Source organism: Mustela erminea, chromosome 6 (genome assembly GCF_009829155.1).
Source record: "Mustela erminea isolate mMusErm1 chromosome 6, mMusErm1.Pri, whole genome shotgun sequence".
Classification (NCBI taxonomy): domain Eukaryota; kingdom Metazoa; phylum Chordata; class Mammalia; order Carnivora; family Mustelidae; genus Mustela; species Mustela erminea.
In genome coordinates, this window is record NC_045619.1 from 103,948,836 (window position 1) to 103,968,747 (window position 19,912).

The following is a 19,912-nucleotide window of genomic DNA, read 5'->3' on the forward strand; positions in this document are numbered from 1 at the left end:
CTGCTTGTCAGGAAGCTGGCTTCTCCCTCTTCCTCTGATGCTTCCCCTGCTTGTACTCTCTCTCTTAAATAAATAAAATATTTTAAAAAGGAAATCAGTAAGGATAGAAATATCTGAGAAACACTTTATTTATTTATTTGACAAACAGAGATCACAGGTAGGCAGAGAGGCAGGCAGAGAGAGAGGAAGGGAAGCAGGCTCCCCATTGAGCAGAGAGTCTGATGCGGGACTCGATCCCAGGACCCTGAGATCATGACCTGAGCCGAAGGCAGAGGCCCAACCCACTGAGCCACCCAGGTGCCCCTGAGAAACACTATTAATGAACTTCACAACACTTACATTTTTAGGACACTAAACCCAAAAACTATAGAAAAATACGCTTTTCAGGTCCAGGTACATATTAAATGTCCATCAAGATGGATCCTATATGGAGCCAATAAATAGTCTCGACTCAAAAATTCAAAATCTTACAGAAAAAAAATCAGTGATTGAATAAATAAATAAATAAATGAGGGAGAAGAGTCTACTCTCTCAGGCAGAATTCCAAAAAAATCACGTGTATACTCTGTCTTCAAGGAGGGGAACGTAAAGCTCCGCCGTGCAAACTGACTTTCTCCCAAAGGGTAACCTGACCACGGAGAGACCTCATAGACACTAGTTCAGCCAGGTGATCAAGATCAACATTAAAGTTAACATCAATAACTAAAGGAATATGTCGTGTTCATAGTACATACTCTTGATATGGGATAAAAATGGTACTTTACCTGTATTCTTCTCTCAAAAAATTATAACCCAACTCTAATCAGGAGAAAAACCTTAAAGTCCCACAGAGAGGGATCTGACAAAACATCCAACCAATGTCCCTCAAAACGACCAAGGTGATCAAAAACCAAAGTCTAACAATAAACTGACGAGCCAAGAGGGACCTGAGGAGACATAACAACTAAGTGTAATATGGTAAAAATGGGACTGGGAGTTCTGGAACAGAAGAAACATTAGGTAAAAACTAAGGGGATCTGAATAAACAATGTGCTTTAGTTAAAAATAAGGCATCAGTAGTGATTCATTAATTGTAACAAATGCACTATGATAATAAATGATATCAACAGTAGAGGAAACTGAGCACAGGAAACTCTTGGTACTACCTTCTCACCTTTTCTGTAATAAAGTCTGTTGGAAAATGTACATGGAGATACAAAGGACTTGCAACAGCCAAAGAAAAGGAAAATAAGAAAGCCAGAAATAGAACCACATTTACATGGTCAATTGATTTTTGACAAAGGAACCAAAGCGATCCAGGGAGAAAGTCTTCTCCAATGCTGATGGAATAACTAGATATTCATGTGAAAAACCATGAGCCTCAACCCCTTGCACAAAAATTAATTCCAGATAGAACAAAGACCAAAATGTAGAAGGGAAAACTATAAAACTTCTAAAACAAAACAAAAGGTCTTCATAATCCAGTTAGGCAGAGATTTCTTAGACCACAGGAAGCAATAACCATAAATCAGTCTTATGAAAATTAACAACTACTCATTAAAAACATCACTTAGAAAAGTCAGTTAAGTGTCTGCCTTTGGCTCAGGTCATGTGCTCAGGGTCCTAGGATCAAGCCCCATAGCAGACTCCCTGCTCGGTGGTGAGCCTGCTTCTCTTTCTCCCTCTGTGATCTCTCTCACTTTCACTCTCTCAAATAAATAAATAAAATATTTGAAAAATACTAAAAATGAAAAAACAAAAACTGGAATATTATGAATCCATAAAAGTGTATATACGCTTACACATGCACACAGATAGCTGACAAAGAACTTATATCTCCATAACGTATGAAGAGTTCAAGCTCAAAAATAAGAGGACAAACACAATTTTAAAAAGACATTTTGGGGACACCTAGATGGCTCAGTTGGTTGGACGACTGCCTTTGGCTCAGGTCATGATCCCGGAGTCCCGGGATCGAGTCCCGCATCAGGCTCCCAGCTCCATGGGGAGTCTGCTTCTCCCTCTGACCTTCTCCTTGCTCATGCTCTCTCTTGCTGTCTCTCTCTCTCAAATAAATAAATAAATAAATAAATAAATAAATAAAATCTTAAAAAAAAAAAAAAAAGACATTTTGTGGGGCGCCTGGGTGACTCAGAGGGTTAAAGCCTCTGCCTTCGCCTCAGGTCGTGGTCTCAGGGTCCTGGGATCGAGCCCGGCATCGGGCTCTCTGCTCAGCAGGGAGCCTGCTTCCTCCTCTCTCTCTGCCTGCCTCTCTGCCTACTTGTAATCTCTGTCTATCAAATAAATAAATAAAGTCTTTAAAAAAAATAAAAATAAAAAATAAAAATAAAAAAGACATTTTGCAAAGAATGCTGCATAAATAGACTATATGCATGTGAAAAAGTGCTCTATATCATTAGTGAAAATTAGTAAAAATTAGAAAAAAATTAGTAAAAAATTATGACCTCCACAAGATACCACCACATATCCACCATCATGGCTAAAATAAGACTTAGGATATCCAATGTTGGTGAGAATATGAATCGCCATACTTTATTGGTGGGCATAAAATGATATGATCACCCTGGAGAAAAGTCGGACAAAGTTTTCATAGACTAAGCACACATCCACAACTACTCTGTTACCCAGCAATTGCACTCCCAGGTGGCTACCCAAGAGGAGTGAAAACATATGTCTGCAAAAGACTTGGAAAAAAACAAAAGTATTTTCAGCAGCATTTAGCTTCCAAGTTGGAAATGGTCTATGTGCTCAACAATAGAATAGACTATGGTACATTCACACACTGGAATTTAATGCAGTAATAACAAGGAAGACTGAGGGAGCCTGGGTGGCTCAGTCAGTTGACCGTCTGCATTTGGCTCAGGTCACGGTCTCAGGGTCCTGGGATTGAGCCCCATATCAGACTCCTTGCTCAGAAGGGAACATGCTTCTCCCTCTTCCTGCCACCCCGCCCCTCCTCCTTGCTTGTGAGTGCTCTCTCCCTCTTTCTCTGACAAATAAATAAAAAACTTAAAAGAACACCACCACCAACAAACAAACAAGGAAGACTGAAATTAGCAACGGGCACACCTGGCATCCAGATCTTGGTGTCTAAATGTCATTTCCACTAAAAGGAAGCAGGGTTTTTGGAGAAAAAGCCAATTCCCAGGACTGGGGCTGCAAAAGAATAATCCAAGTTGGGAGCACCTTATTATGCTGGAAAGTAGCGCTTAGAGTATGACGGAAATATACCAACAGCACACAAGAAGCACCTTGAAAGGGCCCTCGCGGGACAAATTTGGGACAATCTGAGCACAAAATAACAATACTACTGGATTCTCAGTCACTGAATAAATACCCCTGAGTTCACAGTGGTATAAATAAACAGGTAGGGAAGGAGGGAAAGTTCTTTCCTACTGTAGAATACCCATTAATAAATACAGAAGTAAAACCAGAATTAGAAAATAATCAGTGGGGCACCTGGGTGGCTTAGTTGGTTAAGCATCTGACTTCATCTCAGGTCATGATCCCTGGGATCGAGCTCCATATCAGGCTCCCTGCTCCACAGTGTCTGCTGCTCCTTCTCCCTCTGCTGCTTCCCCTCCTTGTGCTTTCTCTTTGTCAAATAAATAAATAAAATCTTTAGAAAAAGAAGAATCAATGGAGACTAAAAAAGAGGGCAGAAACTCAACAAGGAACCACATAAACAGCAACTTTGTGGCAGACAGACTTGGACATACACCATGGACTTCCCGATGAGACTCATGAAGGACACAACCTTTCTAGGGTAATTCGGACAAAAAGTATAACATGAATCTAATAATAATGAGAAGTATCAGGAGAAAAACAATAAATAAATAAACAAACACATGCATACATAATTTCTTTTTTTAACAAGGTCAAGGAAGACAGAGAGGCGAAGAAATGATTCCACATCAGAGGAGAAGGAAGAGACCTGACAATTAAACGCAGCAGTCCTAGGCTGGATGCTAGAATGGGGAAAAATCAGCCATAAGGCACATCCGTGCAATAATTAGAAACATTAGATATGGTCTGTGGATTAGATAATAGATTGTACCAATATCAAATTCCCTAGTTTTGGTATTTATTCTCTGGCTTTATATGAGAACGTCTTTGCTCTTAAGAAACACACAAAGAGCATGACATCTCCACCTTACTCTCAGGTTTCAGGAGGAAAACACACACACACACACACACACACACACACACATACATATGTTACTAGAACTATTCTCTATTTAGTGTGAGCAAACAGAAGCTCAGGTGTATTAAGAGACCATATGAGCCACAAAACTATGAGCCAGGCCTAGAACTTGCATTCAGGTCCTCTGACCACAAACCTTTCCTGGGCCACCGACTGCTCCCATGAGACAATGATCAATCAACAAACGCTCTCCATAATCCTTAGTGTAGGCCACGGGACCACCCCACCTCCCCTTCCCTTTGGCCTTCCTCTCCTACCACTCTCCCAACTCCCACTGCAGGTCAAATGTGCAAAGTAAGATCCCTGCTCAGGGTCTCTGCATTTCTCTACTCCCGACCTGGGTTGCTCTTCTCCCGGAGGTCAGCAGAGCTCACTCTAGCCCTTCAGAACTCTGAGAACACTTTAGAAAGCTCTGTTGTACTTAACCCTAAATAAAGCAGCATCTTCCCTCACGTCTCTATTTGCCTTACCTTGCTCCATTTCTCTCACTGATCACACGCTGATGTTACTTATCTGTCTTCCTTGATAGACTACAGGTTCCAAGAAGATGGAGACTTGGACTATTTTTTTGTTCACTGCTATATATTTGCAACTCTGATAACAGTTCTAATAGTTCTTATAATAGCCTGACATGTGGGTGCCATGCTTGGGAAATACGTATTGAGTGACCAGATAAATTAACAAATGCACTGGATTCCAAATAAATCTGCAACTGAATTTTTCTGGAAACTGATTCTAAAATGTATATGGAAGAATAAAGGAGCACAAAAATAGCTTGGATAGCTACAAAAATGAAACAAGAAAAATGACACAAAAGTAGCCACAGAGATCAGTACAACAGAATACGGTCCAGAAATCAACCCGCACCGTATATGGTCAATTAATCTATAAAGGAGGCAAGAACATGCCAGAGGAAAAAGATAGCGTCTTCAACAAATGGTGCCGGGAGAACTGGATAGCTACATGCAAAGGAATGAAACTGGACTGCTTTCCTACCCCATACACAGAGACAAACCCAAAATGGACGGAAGTCTTTAAGTGAGACGTGAAACCATAAAACTCCTAGGAGAAAATATAGGCAGTAATTTCTCTGACATCAGCCATGGAAACATTTTTCTAGATATGTCTCCCCAGACAAGAGAAACAAAGGCAAAACGAAACTATGGGACGATAGCAAAATAAAAAGTTTTTGCACAGCAAAAAAACCATCCACAGAACGACAAAGCAATCTATTGACTGGGAGAAGATATCTGCAAATGATATATCTGAGAAGGCATGAAAGTTCAAGATATAGAAAGACCTTAATATAATCCAACACCAAAAAAATAAATAGCCCAATTAAAAATTGGGCAGAAAACCTAATAGACATTTTTCCAAAGAAGATATACAAACGGCCAACAGACAGATGAAAAGATGCTCAGTATCACTAATCATTAGGAAAATACAAATCAAAATCACAATGAGATATCACATCTATCAGAATGGCTAAAAAAAAAAAATTACAAATGTTATCAAGGATACAGAGAAAAAGGAACCTCTGTGACCTGTTGGTGGGAATGCAAACTGATGCAGCCACTGTGGAAAACAGTGTGGGGCTTACTCAAAAAATGAAAAATAGAATTACCATATGATCCAGTAATCCCACCACTGGGTATTTACCCAAGGAATATGAAAACACTAATTCAAAAAGATATATGTACCCGTATGTTTACTGCAGCATTATTTACAATAGCCAAGACATGGAAGCAACCCAAGTGTCCATCAACAGATGAATGCATAAAGAAGACGTTCTATATATACATAAGGGAATATTACTCAGCCATAATAAAGAGATCTTGCTATTTGCAACAACATGGATGGACCTAGAGGATATAATGCTAAGTGAACTAAGTCAGACAAAGACAAATACCACATGATTTCACTCCTATGTGAAATTTAAGAAACAAAATAGAAGAAACAAAACAAAAGAAAAAAGAAAGAAAGAAAGAAAAGAAAAGACAAACAAAAAACCAGACTTTTAAATGTACAGAACAGGTTACCAGAGGGGAGGTGGGTGGGGGCATAGGGGAAATAGTTGCAGGAAATCATGAGTACACTTACCATGATGAACACTGAGGAATGCACAGAATTGTTGGATCATTATATGTGTACACCTGAAACTAATTAAACTTGAATTAAAAAAAAAAAGAAAATGTAACAAGAGGAGTTATGTACCCTACAGGATATTAAGTTACAAAGCTACAGGAACTAATTATGATATTGTTATGGGACTACCTAGCTCACTAAAACAGAACCAAGCCCACTGACTCCAGCTAATATGGGCCCATGGAGGTATGAATAGAGTAGAATCACAAATCACTTGGCCAGCTCCTAATAATGATGTTGGGTAACTTTTTTACTACAAGGAAAAAATATATAAATTTTGAATTCTTACCATATATCATAGAAAAATAATCTCTAGATAATCTGAAGATCTGGCATTCAAAAAATCCTTTAAAATCCTTTAAAAATATAAGAAAGTTGGAAGCCACTCTATGACCTCCTAGTAGAATACAATAATGGACACAATACAATGATCTGACTTAATAACAAAAGACACTTAACATTAAAAAAAATGCTTAATAAACATCATGTAAAAGGTAAGTAAACTGGAAGATATTTGCCACGTTACTCTGCAGCTGACTAAGAAAAAGCCAAAGAGTCCAACAGTAAAACCAGGCAAACATACACCAGTGATCACCAGTGAGGGGATCCTGTCAATACACATGGAAAAAATGCCCAGACTCGTTAGGAATCATGTACAAGCTCATTAAAGCAATGACATTATACTTTTCACTCATCAGATTCGTAGAATTTCATCAGACAGCATCAAGTGTGACAGAAATGTAAAAAATAGGAACTTTCGAATATTGCCAGTGAGACGGAAAACCAGGCCGGTGACTCTTAAGACCCGTTTGACTCTTATCAAACTGGAGATGCACATTTCTTATGCCACTGTACCAAGAGAGAGGCAGAAGGCTGTTCCCTGAAAGAAAATACTGAATATACACAAATGTCCACTACAGGAGACCAAATGAACAAAATGTGCCACGTGTATTTAATAGAATGCAGTGATACTAAGTACATCCATACATATCAACATAGATAGAGCCCCATGATATAGTATGTGAACATACAGAATACAGATTTGATGATATTTATGTACATTTGAAAAAACACTGAAGCAATACCGTTTCCTTAGGATCCAGGTAAATGGTCGGGAACGGATGAATGGACACACAGACGCACCACACCCTGGTGGTCTCTGCGGAGTACAAGAGGGCATGGCACTGCGGGGACTAGTTAAAGGAATCTCACTTAGACCTCAGTGTGTTAATTTCTTAAAAAAAAAAAAAGGAAGAAGGGGGAAGTTATTATTTCTGGATGGTGAGAATGCAGACATTTATTATTATTCATCCTTTTCGATTCCCTTTTCAAGTTTCTCACTTGCGGACTCCTCCCTCCAGTGCCCCGCCACGTGCTCTCTTCCAGTGCTGGCAGGAGAGGGGCAGGGATGGAGCCACTGAGAACAGTGTTAATACTGAACTTCACATAGGACTTACAGGCTGTCCACGGTAAATTTGGACTACGTGTGATTTTGGCCTTCACCAACAAACTTTAGTATTAATACCCTTGTAAAGTGAGACTCACAGCATTCATCAGCATGATAACTTAAAAGCAAACTACATGGAAAACACTTTCATTTCGGTGAGGATTTTTTGAGGGGCCAATCTTGAGTACAAAATTCAGTTAACCAAAATCCCTTTGCTCTGGTGCCATCTGGTGGACAAAGGAAGCATTTCACCCCCTACAAAAACCCACAGCTGGGGTTACCGGAGCAACATTCTTTCCAAGGAAGCATCCCCCTTCCTTCTGAGGTTACTGTGTAGTTCGCTAGTAACCACTGACTCTCATCAGCCTTCCCCAGACTAAATTCTTCAGCCTATAAATTGGTTGAGAAAGAGCTGCTCTTTTATCTTCTTTTGCTCAGAGATTTCTTCTTCAATGTTTCTTAGTCAAATGATGTTTTCTCTTCTTTCTCACCAGACCAGCCCGCAACCATGATCTCCATTCATCTATATTTCAAACCCTCCATAGTAAAAAATTCTAACAGTTGATTTCTATATTAAAAATTTCAGTGTCGTTTTGTTTTATACAAAACGGAGGATGGTTAAGAATTTTTCATTTAAAGGACATTTAAAATACAGTATGTTCTTATTATAAATATGCAATGGGAATTATAAATAGTTCCTTCTTTTAAGCACTGGGTGATATAGTAAAAAGCATACAGTATCTTACCAAGAGCCAATAGAACAGGCTAGATTTTTCAGATATAAAAGAAAAATAACAACATAAAGTAAAAGCAAAAAAATAGTTACAAGATCATGTATCCCTCAATTTGCAATACTGAATTCCTTGCTTCATTTACAATCCAGATATGTAACTGACCAGGGTGGTAAAATTACTTTGGAAAATGCCAAGTGTACTCAAGACAAAATAAGTCAGTCCTAAATGGTTTCCATTAGTGTTCTCTGTGGCCATGATTCCATTCAAGCTTTATAACCTGCTGTAATAGCTTTTTAACTGTTTCCAAATCAGCACTAGCAGAGGATGGAAACAAAAAAAGCCAAAGGCACTCCCTCAAAAGTTCAAAATTGCTAGATTTTGATGTAGATTTAAATTTTAGTGAGTTTCAGTCCCTCCATTCAGATGATCCTGTAGGTACATACAAACACACTGGATTGTTGGATTCACTTCTCTTCCTTTCTCAAAGTTTACAATAAAGAGACTAATCCCTGTGTTGGGACTGACTGACATAAGTTCGGATTTGTTCAGAGTAGAGGGTAAGGAACACTTAAGGTCAGTCAGAAAATAATTAAACAGGCTTTTCATGTAAGCGCCATGACTCACAACTAAGACACTGGCGACTAATCCTGGTGCGTCACTGTCTGAATTAGATTCAGAGGCACAGGTTTTTCCTAAAGGAAATATCTCTGCCAGAGAAGTTTCCAGACAGTTGCTTGGAGCTCCTTGGGAAAACTGTTCATTCTGACCTGCTTCTTGCAGGATCAGTTGACAAAGAATATCGAAAAAGTCTTTTCCACGCATTTTCACCTACAAGAAATTAAAATAAAGTGGCATTAATGACTGTCTTAAAACACAAACATAAAACACGACTGACTGGATTTTTCTAATAGGTCAAACAGAAGGATTACAGAAGCAGGTAAGATTCTGTTTCTAGTCATCCGATCACCAGTAAATGCCTACCAGACTTCTAGAATGATGGAGGCACACTGGGGGACAACAAGACACGATTTCTAATTCCTCACTTTGAAGCATTTACAATCTAGTTAGGGCGACTTACAACTAAAAAAGAAGCCCATCGAAGCGTTAACTAGGTAACTGCATCTAGAGCACATCAGTTCGGTTAGAGCAACCACCAACAAGGACACAATGTCTTGCCTTTACTAAACTAACAGAAAGTCCTTCCAAGAAAATTGTGAAAATAAAAATTAGAGGAAGCAATTCCCAATAATGCAAGTCAAAAGCAGAACACTCCAAAGAAAGGCAAGCACGGTGATGGGGTCACTTACAGAGCTAAAGATGCAGGAGGGAGAGGCTTGAAGATTGTGAGTCTTGAATTATTTTGCCTCAAGTGTTTTGCCTACCACTCTCCTTGAACAGCACCCACTGCTCTTCTGCCTACTACTACCACTGCTGAAGGTATTGCTGCAGATTCAAAGCCTTTCCTTCAAGTACCATCTAATAACACATGTCCTTTAAGTCTGGTGTTGGCAATGACTGTCAACTTAACAGTAAGTAAGAAAGACAGCTTAAAAAGGAAAAACAAAAACATGACACAGAGTTGTTTTAGGAACCAAACAACGTTCAAACAGCTTAGCTAAGATTTAGAGATATTTCATTTACAAAAGAAATCCAATTTTAGCTACTTTGATGTTGGCAAGTTCATCCATGTGGCAAGTTGCCCCAGGGCTACGTACCTGGTCTAAGGTCTCTCCTCCAGGTGGTGTGAACATAGGGCATTCTTCCCCGGCTGCTTTGGCCATGGCCCTTAGCTCACTTAGGGCCCTGCCTTCTGCAACCCCATATTTCTGCAATGGTCCAACAGACAAAAGTGCCTCAAGTGAATTTGCGATACAATGATTACGTACACGCTTGCGACAAACTTGGAACAATCATTGTGGCAAGAAGCTTGGTTTCCTTCCACTTCATTATCTTTCAAACTGATCATGAGAACATGCTCCGTAGAGGCTGCAAGCCCTGAAGAAGACAGGTGACACCTTAAATTGTCCACCGTAGCCAGATGGGTTGTACGGAACAGCACACTCAAGGAGACAGTGGGGCTTTGTGGGGCAAATACAGAGACTTGCACAGACTCCAGGGCTAGAGATGAACACGCGAAGTGCACCATGGTTCAGTCAGCCACCTCCTATCCACACGCAGTATCCGTACTCTCTCATTTGATCCTAACAATGGCACTATGAGATGGGTATCTTCAGCTCCATATTCATAATTGGGAAAGCGGAGTTTCAGAGAGGTTAAACAACTTGCCAGCATTCCCACAGCCAATACAGTGGAGCTGAAAATCAAACCCAGATCTGTGTGTTTTCAAAGCTCGTTAGCTCTTTAGATTCATAAAGACTGAGCCACAGCCAGGGACGCAGAAGTCACTGAAGAAATACAAGTGACCAAGAAATAGGATATCTACCTCACCAGGAATCTATAATGTAGAAATTAAAATGGCATCTTTCAGAAACTATTAAATTAGAAGACCGAAGAGACTACCAATTGCTAGTGTCTATGTGAGAAAAACTTTCTCCTACATCATTCATGGAAGTATAAACTGGCACAGCTTTTCTAGAGGGAAATTTAGCAATATGTATAAAAGGCTTTAAAAAAAAGTACAAACTCAACAATTCCACTTCTAGGAAATGTATTAGGTGTGTGTATAAAGAACTGCAAAGAAGGTTTATTTTAACATTATTTATATCAGTGCAAAACCTAATCACAACCCAGGAGTCCACCAGTAGTAGCTATGCAAGATCCATATATTGGAATAATGTAGTCACTAATTAGGTGATCATATCCATGTGCATTTATTAGCACTGAAATACGCAGGGAGAAAAACTAGTTAAAAAACAACACATAGAGGAGCACCTAGATGGCTTAGTCAGTTGGGCATCTGACCCTTGATTTCAGCTCAGGTCGTGATCTCGGGGTCATGATCTGAGCCCCATGTCAGGCTCCCCACTCACTGGAGAGCAGACTGCTTGAGATTCTCTTCCTCTCCCCCAAGTTGTGCTTGCTCCCCCCTCTCTCTAAGTTAAATAAATAAATCTTTTTTAAAAACACATATAGTGATCAGGTAGGAAGGGTGTTAGGTTTGAGGTTGGCGTAGAGGAGAATAACTACAATGGCTTCCAGGGCTTTGACGGAACCTCAGATGCGAGGCCTTCTGGCCAAGCGTCTGCGATTTCACGTTGTTGTATCCCTGGGGATTGCAACTTTCTATAAGTTTGCTGTGGCCGAACCAAGAAAGAAGGCATACGCAGATTTCTACAGAAATTACGATTCTGTGAAAGATTTTGAGAAGATGAGGAGGGCTGGTATCTTTCAGAGTGCAAAGTGATTTTGGAATGTAAAGAATTTCTTTGGGTTGAGTCGATTGAAGTTTGTCACTGACCTGTGTTCCTGAACTATGAAGCACGAATATTGGGTTATGGAATAGTTTGTCTTGATAAATAAACAACTAACAAATAACAAAAAAAAAACACATCTAGTAGGGGTACACTTAGAAAAATGCGTATATGATCAGATAGGCTGACAGACAAACATGAAAAAAAAGTCAAGAGCACACACACCAAAATGTTCAGTTATTTGTGCAGGGTAGAAATTTTTAGCTGTATTTTCCCCCAAACTGTTCTTACTTTTAATTCCCTACAATGATAACAGATTACTTGCATAATAAAATATTTAATAAAATATTGAGACAAATCACTTGTTAAGGTTTACACTGATGGTGCCCCAAAATTCTAACATCGCCATCAGACAGAAGTCCTACAACTAAATGTTCTTTTTTTATAAGACCATATGCACAGTTGTCAGGTGCTCTTCCAATTCCCAAGCTCAAATTCTCACATCCTCACCTATAACCGGAACAACCTGTATTATAAAGGAGAACACTAAACATCGTTACTTGGTTTGTTTTTTTAAGAATAGAAACATGCATTCATTAGATCCTGTGTGCTGGAACACATCAGGCAATGAGGCAAGAGCAGTGAAGAGACCCGGAGGGACACGCAGCTCCCCACCCTTGCTGAGACCGCAGTGTGTGGGGTACTAACTTAGAGCAGTAAGGGAACAGTGCCATAATGGAAGGAACTACCAGACATGGACACACACAGCAGAGACAGCTAATGTGCATTTGTGGGGCGACAGCAGGTCGAAGCCTTGGGGTGAACGGAAGTTGGCCAGGTTTGGAGAGCACGTATCCCAGGCGGAGTGGAGTACAGATTCAGAAGTTCAGGGAGGAAAGAGCACAGGGTGTTTGGATGACTCTGAGCAGATCCGCAAGAGGCCTGTCACCAGCAGCGCAGAACATGGAATCCAGGGCCGGGTGGCCTCAGTCTGAATCTGAGCTGTGCCACACACTAACTCTAGGATGCTGGGCGCAGACTTGACCTCTGTGTGCCTTGCTTTCTGCAGCTGGAAAAATGAGGTTTCTAAGTCTTCACGACAGGGGGGTGTTGTGAAGATTAACAAAGCTGCAGGGACTGGAGCGGGGCCAGTGTGTGGGGAGCACCGTGCGAATGCTCGCTGGTATTATTAAGGCTGGGCACGGAGCACAGGGAAGAGGAAGGAGGCAGATGGAGGCAACAGATTGTATCCTACAGCATGCTGATAAGCCAGGCTGGGGCTTGGATGGCTCCTGAAGGTAAAACGGAAATCGTGAACTGTTCTACACAGGTGCGCAGCAACCACGTTTTCCAGACTACTCTGGCTGCAGCACGGAGATCAGATGAGAAGAGCGAGCACGAGTCAGAAGACGGGAGAATCGCTGTTCCGGGGGAGCTAGGAGACGGAGGACCCTGAATGTACAGGACAGGGGCAATGGGTGCGCAGAAGGATGGGGCGCTCAGGAACTACGACACAACAGCAGAACGGACCAGACGATGGTAGGATGTGCAGGTGGGGGGCAAGTGCACATCAAGAACGTGTGGTCTGAACAAATGGGTAAAAGCAGGGACTGGGGAGAGACAAGGGGGTGTTTCCCACTGAGCCGCAGGGCACACAGGCAGAAATAAAAAGTAGGTAGTTTGATACGTGAGCTTAGGCAAGAGATCTCAGCTGAACGTAAATATATACATGGACATCCACTGAGATCACAGGGGAGGATGGAGCTACTCAGGAAGAGAGCACGGAGTGAGAAGACAGCCCGGCCAATGCTCCCACTCTCCCCACTGGGGGTGACAGGCCCCGCCCAGCATTCCACTGAACTTACAATGCTGGTTTAGCACTGGGCCATGGCTTCTCACGCACAGAGGGAGCCTTTCTGAACAGCAGCTCTGAGCAAGTTGTGGTGTATATTTTGGACAAGCACAGAGAACGCATGCAAGTTATGAAAAGCAAGTCTTTAGAGATGTCCCAGCCGTTCGATGTTCCTCCCCAGGTACTGGAGAAATCACAGGGCTGCCAGGGACATCAGCCTGCTTACAGGCCTGCACTGGAGCAAAAACTGCCACTCTAGGAGGAGACGTGGGGTCAAATCGCAGATCTGCAACTGAGGTGTGGCTTTAGCTAGATCACCATTCCATCAAGATTCATTTCTAATATATATAAAATGGGAATAATAGAGTCTATTGAAGCTTAAACTCAGGAAGTACGATAGGGAGGCTGAGATGAGAACTTTGCACTTTTACATTCAATTCTCCTGCACTAGTTCTCATGAACAGATGTTGCTTTTACAATGTAGGACACCTGCCTTACACAAATTCAATAATTACATAAGATACTATGTATGAGCATATGTAACAGCCACGGTCACACAGCAGGTTCTTAACATGTGTTAGCTGGTTCCACATCCCTCACAAGAAGGCATCAGATAGGGCGCCTGGGTAGCTCAGTTGGTTAAGCAACTGCCTTCAGCTCAGGTCATGATCTTGGAGTCCCAGGATCAAGTCCCGCATCAGGCTCCCTGTTTGGCAGGGAGTCTGTTTCTCCCTCTGACCCTCCCTCCTCTCATGCTCTCTCTCTCTCATTCTCTCTCTCTAATAAATAAAATCTTTTAAAAGAACAAAAACAAAAACAAAAATGAATGTATCACATAGGGGCTCCTGGGTGGCTCAGTCATTAAACATCTGCCTTTGGCTCAGGTCATGATCTCAGGGTCTTGGAATCGAGTCCTGCATCAGGCTCCCTGTTCAGCGGGAAGCCTGTTCCTCCCTCTCCCACTCCCCCTGCTTGTGTTCCCTCTCTCATTGTCTCTCTTTCTGTCAAGTCAATAAATAAAATCTTTAAAAAAAAAAAAAATAAAAGAATGCATCAGATAAACTGAGGTGATTTGCTGATAACTCATGGTGAAGAAAAATATGTAATTAAGTTACTTACTCTTTCTCGAAGTCTTGAATCATACTTTACTGTCAAATCTTTGCAAACGTTGCTCTTCTCCAAAATCCCATGCACAGTCTGAAAGCGGAAAAACAACAGTTTCTTTTCTCATAAAAATAGTCATTCTGGCCAAAATGTCAAAATACATCATAGTAAAAAAACAACAACAACAACCTGGGGGCACCGGGGTGGCTCAGTGGGTTAAAGTCTCTGCCTTCCGCTCAGGTCATGGTCCCAGGGTCCTGGGATCGAGCCCTGAGTCGGGCTCTCTGCTCAGCAGGGAGCCTGCTTCCCCCTCTCTCTCTCCCTGCTTCTCTGCCTACTTGTGATCTCTCTCTGTCAATAAATAAATAAAATCTTTAAAAACAACAAAGCAAAACAAAACCTAGAGGGGTGCCTGGGTGGCTCAGTTCATTAAGCATCTGCCTTTGGCTTAGGTCATGATCCCAGAGTCCTGGGATTGAGTTCTGAGTTGGGCTCCCCACTCAGTGGGAAGTCTGCTTCTCCCTCTGCCACTTCCCCTGCTTGTGCTCTCTCCCTCACTCTGTCTCTCAAATAAATAAAATCTTAAAAAAAAAAAACAGAAATAATTTTCCTTTGTGAAAGTTGCCTCTCTTCTGTACTGCTCACCCTTTGTCTCTTCACACAAATTTGGATATTTCCTTCTGTACTATCTTCTAGTTCAGAGGTCAGGAAACCATAGCCCAAATCCAGACAGTGGCTTGTTGTTGTGAATGAAGAGCTATTAAAACACAACTGCTTACATATCGTTCGCGGATGCTCTCACAGTACAACAGCGGAGGTGAACGACTGTGACAGAGAGCATACAGCCCATAAAATTTAAAACATGTACTATATGGCCTTTTACAGAAAAGGTTCCAGTTCATTAATTCTCCATTCAGGTGTGCCTAAATTACTGTTAAACCCATCTACCAAGTCTTAATTTCAGTTATATTTTCCGTTCTAGAATTCATACTTTGTTCTACATCATTTCCAGTTGTCTGCTGAAATTCTCAATGCCATTTTTTAATCTATGCATTCAACGGTTATTTTAAAGTCCAGGTCTGGTAACCAGTTATCAAAGAACTCTTACAGCTCTTCGGTTGTCTTTTGTCTCATTTTTGTTCACATTCCTTTCTCTCCTGGTGCGCCTGGTTAGTTTTGATCAGCAAGACACGGTATTTGCAAAACTGTAGAAATAATTTAAGTCCACTATCTGCCTTTTTAATCTCCTCCCCACAAACTAAACATTGTCATCATTATGGTTCTCTATTATCAATATTTGCTCATCTTTACCTTTACCTTTACCAATGTCTTTGCTCACCAATCTTTTCTGAAACTCAGACCTCCATTCTGGCACTATTTTCCTTCTTCAATTATCCTTTCAAAGTTTCTTTATAGCCTGTTTGTCCAAAATGTCTTCATATCACCTATACTTGAGAAAATGTTTTGCTGGGCATAAAACTCTAAGTTAGTCTTTATTATCACTCAGTACGTTAAAAATAAAAACTAATTACTAATACTAACGAATTTGTTGAGAGTCTAATACTGGCCATTAGTGGATGACGTTTGTCCTTCTTATCCTCTGGAGCTTTGCAATTTTGTTATTGTAAGCGTAGATATGGGTTTCTTTTTATTTATCTTGAGTGGGATTTTTCACACTCACTAGAACCAACAGTTCTGAAAAATTATCAACTGTGACTTCTTTGACCCCTTTCCTATTTTAATATCTCCTTCTAAAAGACACCAGACTTCATCATTTCTTGATTTCCTTTAAGCTCTTATATTTTGGTCTGTTTATTACATTGTGCTACATTTCAGTTACTATCTTGCATTTACTAATGAGCTAGCGACTATTTCAGCCATGTTTAATCTATAATTCAGTACATCCACTGATGTTTTCATTTTTGGTTTATTTACTTGTTCTGTATTTTTAAATCAATTTTATTGAGGTACAATTTACAACAAAAAAAATACACCTTTTTGAATGTACAAATTCACTGAGTTTTAAAAAATGTATTCACCTATCTAAATACCACCAAAATCAAGATATGGAAGAATTCTGTCACCCTAAAAGACTCCTTCGTGTTTGTCCCAGTCAATCCCTCCCACTCCTGGCTCCTGGCAGTCACGGGTCTGCTTTACATAACTGAAGATTAGATTTGTCTTTTCTAGAGTCTCCCATAAATGGAATCCTCCAATATGTACTTCTCTGTGCCTGGCTTTTTTGGTTCAGTGTGTCTTTGAGACTCTTCCACGCTCCTGCTGATCTGTAGTTCACCATGTGAAGGTGTGAAGGTATCACAGTTCATTTATCCATTCACCTACTGTTGAGCACAGGCGATCCGATTCTTTGCTTATTACAAACAAGGGTGTTCAAAAGTTACATACAAGTCTTTCTGTAAACATATGCTATTTCTCCTGGATAAATTCTTAGGACCGAAATTGCTGGATCATATGATTAATATATGTTAAACTTGCACTGGTTTCTAAAGTAGTTGTTCATTTTACATTCTCACTAGCAATGTAGGAATTCTAGTTGTTCCACATTCTTTTATCTTTTTTATTTTAGGCAGTTTCAAATGTTCGTGTAATAGTATCTTACTGTGGTTTTAATTTGTATTCCCATTAAGATCAATTCTACCTAGCATCTTTTCATCTGCTCACTGACCGTCCATATTGTCTCTTCTTTTAAAAAGTGCCTGGTCAAATTCAGCTCCATTTGAAAGTGAGTATTTGTCTAATTACTGAGTTGAAAAAAAAATTAGATAAAATTTCGATTAAAAAGTTAACCTAGGGAGAAGGTAGTGGGGTTATGGACATTGGGGAAAGTGTGTGCTGTGGTGAGTGCTGTGAAGTGTGTAAACCTGGCGATTCATAGACCAGTACCCCTGGGGCTATTAATACATTATATGTTAATTTAAAAAATAATAAACTAAATAAATAAATAAATAAAAATAAAAAATAAACCTAGATAATTTGTCAGCTATATACACACGTTATATATATAATATACACATTTATAATTTTCTCCCAACTGCATCTTATTTATGCTTTGTACTAAGAAACCCTTATAAAGATTTTTTTCTGTTTTCTTATAGAAGATATACAGATTCAGCTTTCAGATTTGTGCTGAGATCCACTATGTTAATTTTTGTGTTATAGGAGGTAAAGGCCAAAGTTCATGTTTTTCCATATGGATAGCCCATTGTTTCAGGACATTTTATTGAAAAGAATATCTTTCACGTGCTGAATTACCTTAGCACTCTTGTCAAAACCCAACTGATAAAAAAGATTCTGACTTCCAGGGAAAATGGTGGAGTAGGAGGAACCTAAGTTCACCTTCTCCCATGGATACAACTAGGTAACATTCACATCAGTGTAAGTAACCCAGAAAATGACCCAAAGACTGGCAGAATATTCCACAACTGAAGGTAGAGAAGAGGCCACATTGAGGACTGCAGGAAGGACAGACACGTGATGGGAACGAAACAGACCCACAGGCCACCCACAGGAGGGAGGGAGCCAAAGGCCTGGAGAAGGAAGAGAAATAGACCCTCACATCAGGAGGCACGGAAAGCACGTGTGGGGAAGGTAAATCCCTCATAACATTGGCTTTGAAAACCAGAGGGTCCAAATTTTGTGAGTTCTTACAAACCGCCTGGCTTAAAACCTGAAATTTAAAAAACCAAGAGGATTGGCTCTGGGAGAGCCCTGAGAGCAAGAGCAAGCTGAATCCAAGCCCTTAAAGAGACAGCACAACAAACTGCCCAGCAAGACAGAGCACAGAAGCAGCAGTCTGAAAAATGCCTGCAGCATACCAGAGAGAGAGTTTTTTACTAATCTCAGAGCAAGTCCAGAGCAGCAGCAGTCACAAGGAGACTCCCCAGGAACAAATTGGGGCTGACATGCACCATCTCCTGCCCAGGGCCCCAAGGCATTCACACATGGCCTCCGTGGGACCCAGTGAGGCAGGCGTTCACTACCAACTTGCTAACTTGCCACCCTACCCCCCAGCACCTTGGGGATCCACTGCCTCCAATATGATGTTGGCCCAGCCCAACCAGGGTGGTGCCACGGGTCTGGTGGTATATAAGGAGCCCAGGCAGTGGCCAGCGCCACGCCAAAGTGACTCCTGCCCTGGACACATATCAGACTGTGGCCCCAGCAGCGGGCTGAAGGCAGATAACGGGTCTGCCAGCAGGCCCGGCCCACCAATGAAAGCTTCTTGGAGGACAACAAGGTGAGGGAGGGGGGGATCGCCCTGCAGTCTGGTGCTACCACAGCTCTGGCAAATGCCTGGTCTGACTCAACTCAAGCCCAAGGTGGCCCCACCAAACTGGCCCACTAACAACACAGGGACCAACCCTGCCCACAACAGGCAAAGAGAGTCACTGCGCATGACTGGTCTGAAGGCAAAAGCGGCTTGGCCATGACAGCAGGGAGCCAACAGCATATAGGAGACACCCCTGAAGCGCCAGGTGCTGATGAAGAGGGGACGTTGCACTGCAGGACGCTAGAGGACCTCTTTGTCATAAGGCCATGACTTTCAACAGCAGCAGACGTAGCTGACTTTCCTAATACACAGAAATAGACACAGCGGGTTACACAAAATGAGGAGATATGCCCCAAATGAAAGAAAAGGACAAAATCACAGCAAGAGACCCAAGTGAAATGGAGATAAGTGACACAGCCGATGGAGAATTTGAAGTAACGCTCACTGGATACTCACTGGAGTTGAGAAAAAAGTGGAAGACATCAGTGAGGCATTTAACACAAAGAAAGAACCAATCAGAAATGAAGAACACACAAAATGGATTACTGGGACTTCATCAAGATAGATTCAATATTTACCTGTCAATAATTACTTTGAATGTGAATAGACTAAACGTTCCAATCAAAAGAAATAGGGTGACAGAATGGATTAAAAAAAAAAAAAAACCTATCTATAAGCTGCCCACAAGAGACTCATTTCAGATGTAAAGACACATGCAGATTGAAAGTGAGGGGATGGAGAAACATTTATCATACAAATGGGTA

The 19,912-nt window shown here is 41.0% G+C and overlaps 2 protein-coding genes across 2 annotated transcripts in view; one reads left to right on the forward strand and one right to left on the reverse strand.

Moving 5' to 3' along the window:
- Positions 1-7,278: 7,278 nt before the first annotated feature.
- Positions 7,279-19,912, reverse strand: part of TIGAR (TP53 induced glycolysis regulatory phosphatase) — a 29,376-nt gene continuing 16,742 nt past the window's right edge. Inside the window, exons 4-6 of the mRNA XM_032349072.1 lie at positions 14,873-14,950; positions 10,246-10,356; positions 7,279-9,358 (exon numbers count right to left, since the gene is read on the reverse strand). Coding sequence (XP_032204963.1) covers positions 8,927-9,358; positions 10,246-10,356; positions 14,873-14,950 — 621 coding nt within the window. The 3' untranslated portion in view covers positions 7,279-8,926. The remainder of the gene's footprint in view (positions 9,359-10,245; positions 10,357-14,872; positions 14,951-19,912) is intronic.
- On the forward strand, positions 11,632-11,987 carry LOC116594126 (cytochrome c oxidase subunit 6C). Its single transcript, XM_032349073.1, has one exon. It carries the CDS (start codon positions 11,679-11,681, stop codon positions 11,892-11,894), a length of 216 nt encoding a protein of 71 aa, XP_032204964.1. The 5' UTR covers positions 11,632-11,678; the 3' UTR covers positions 11,895-11,987.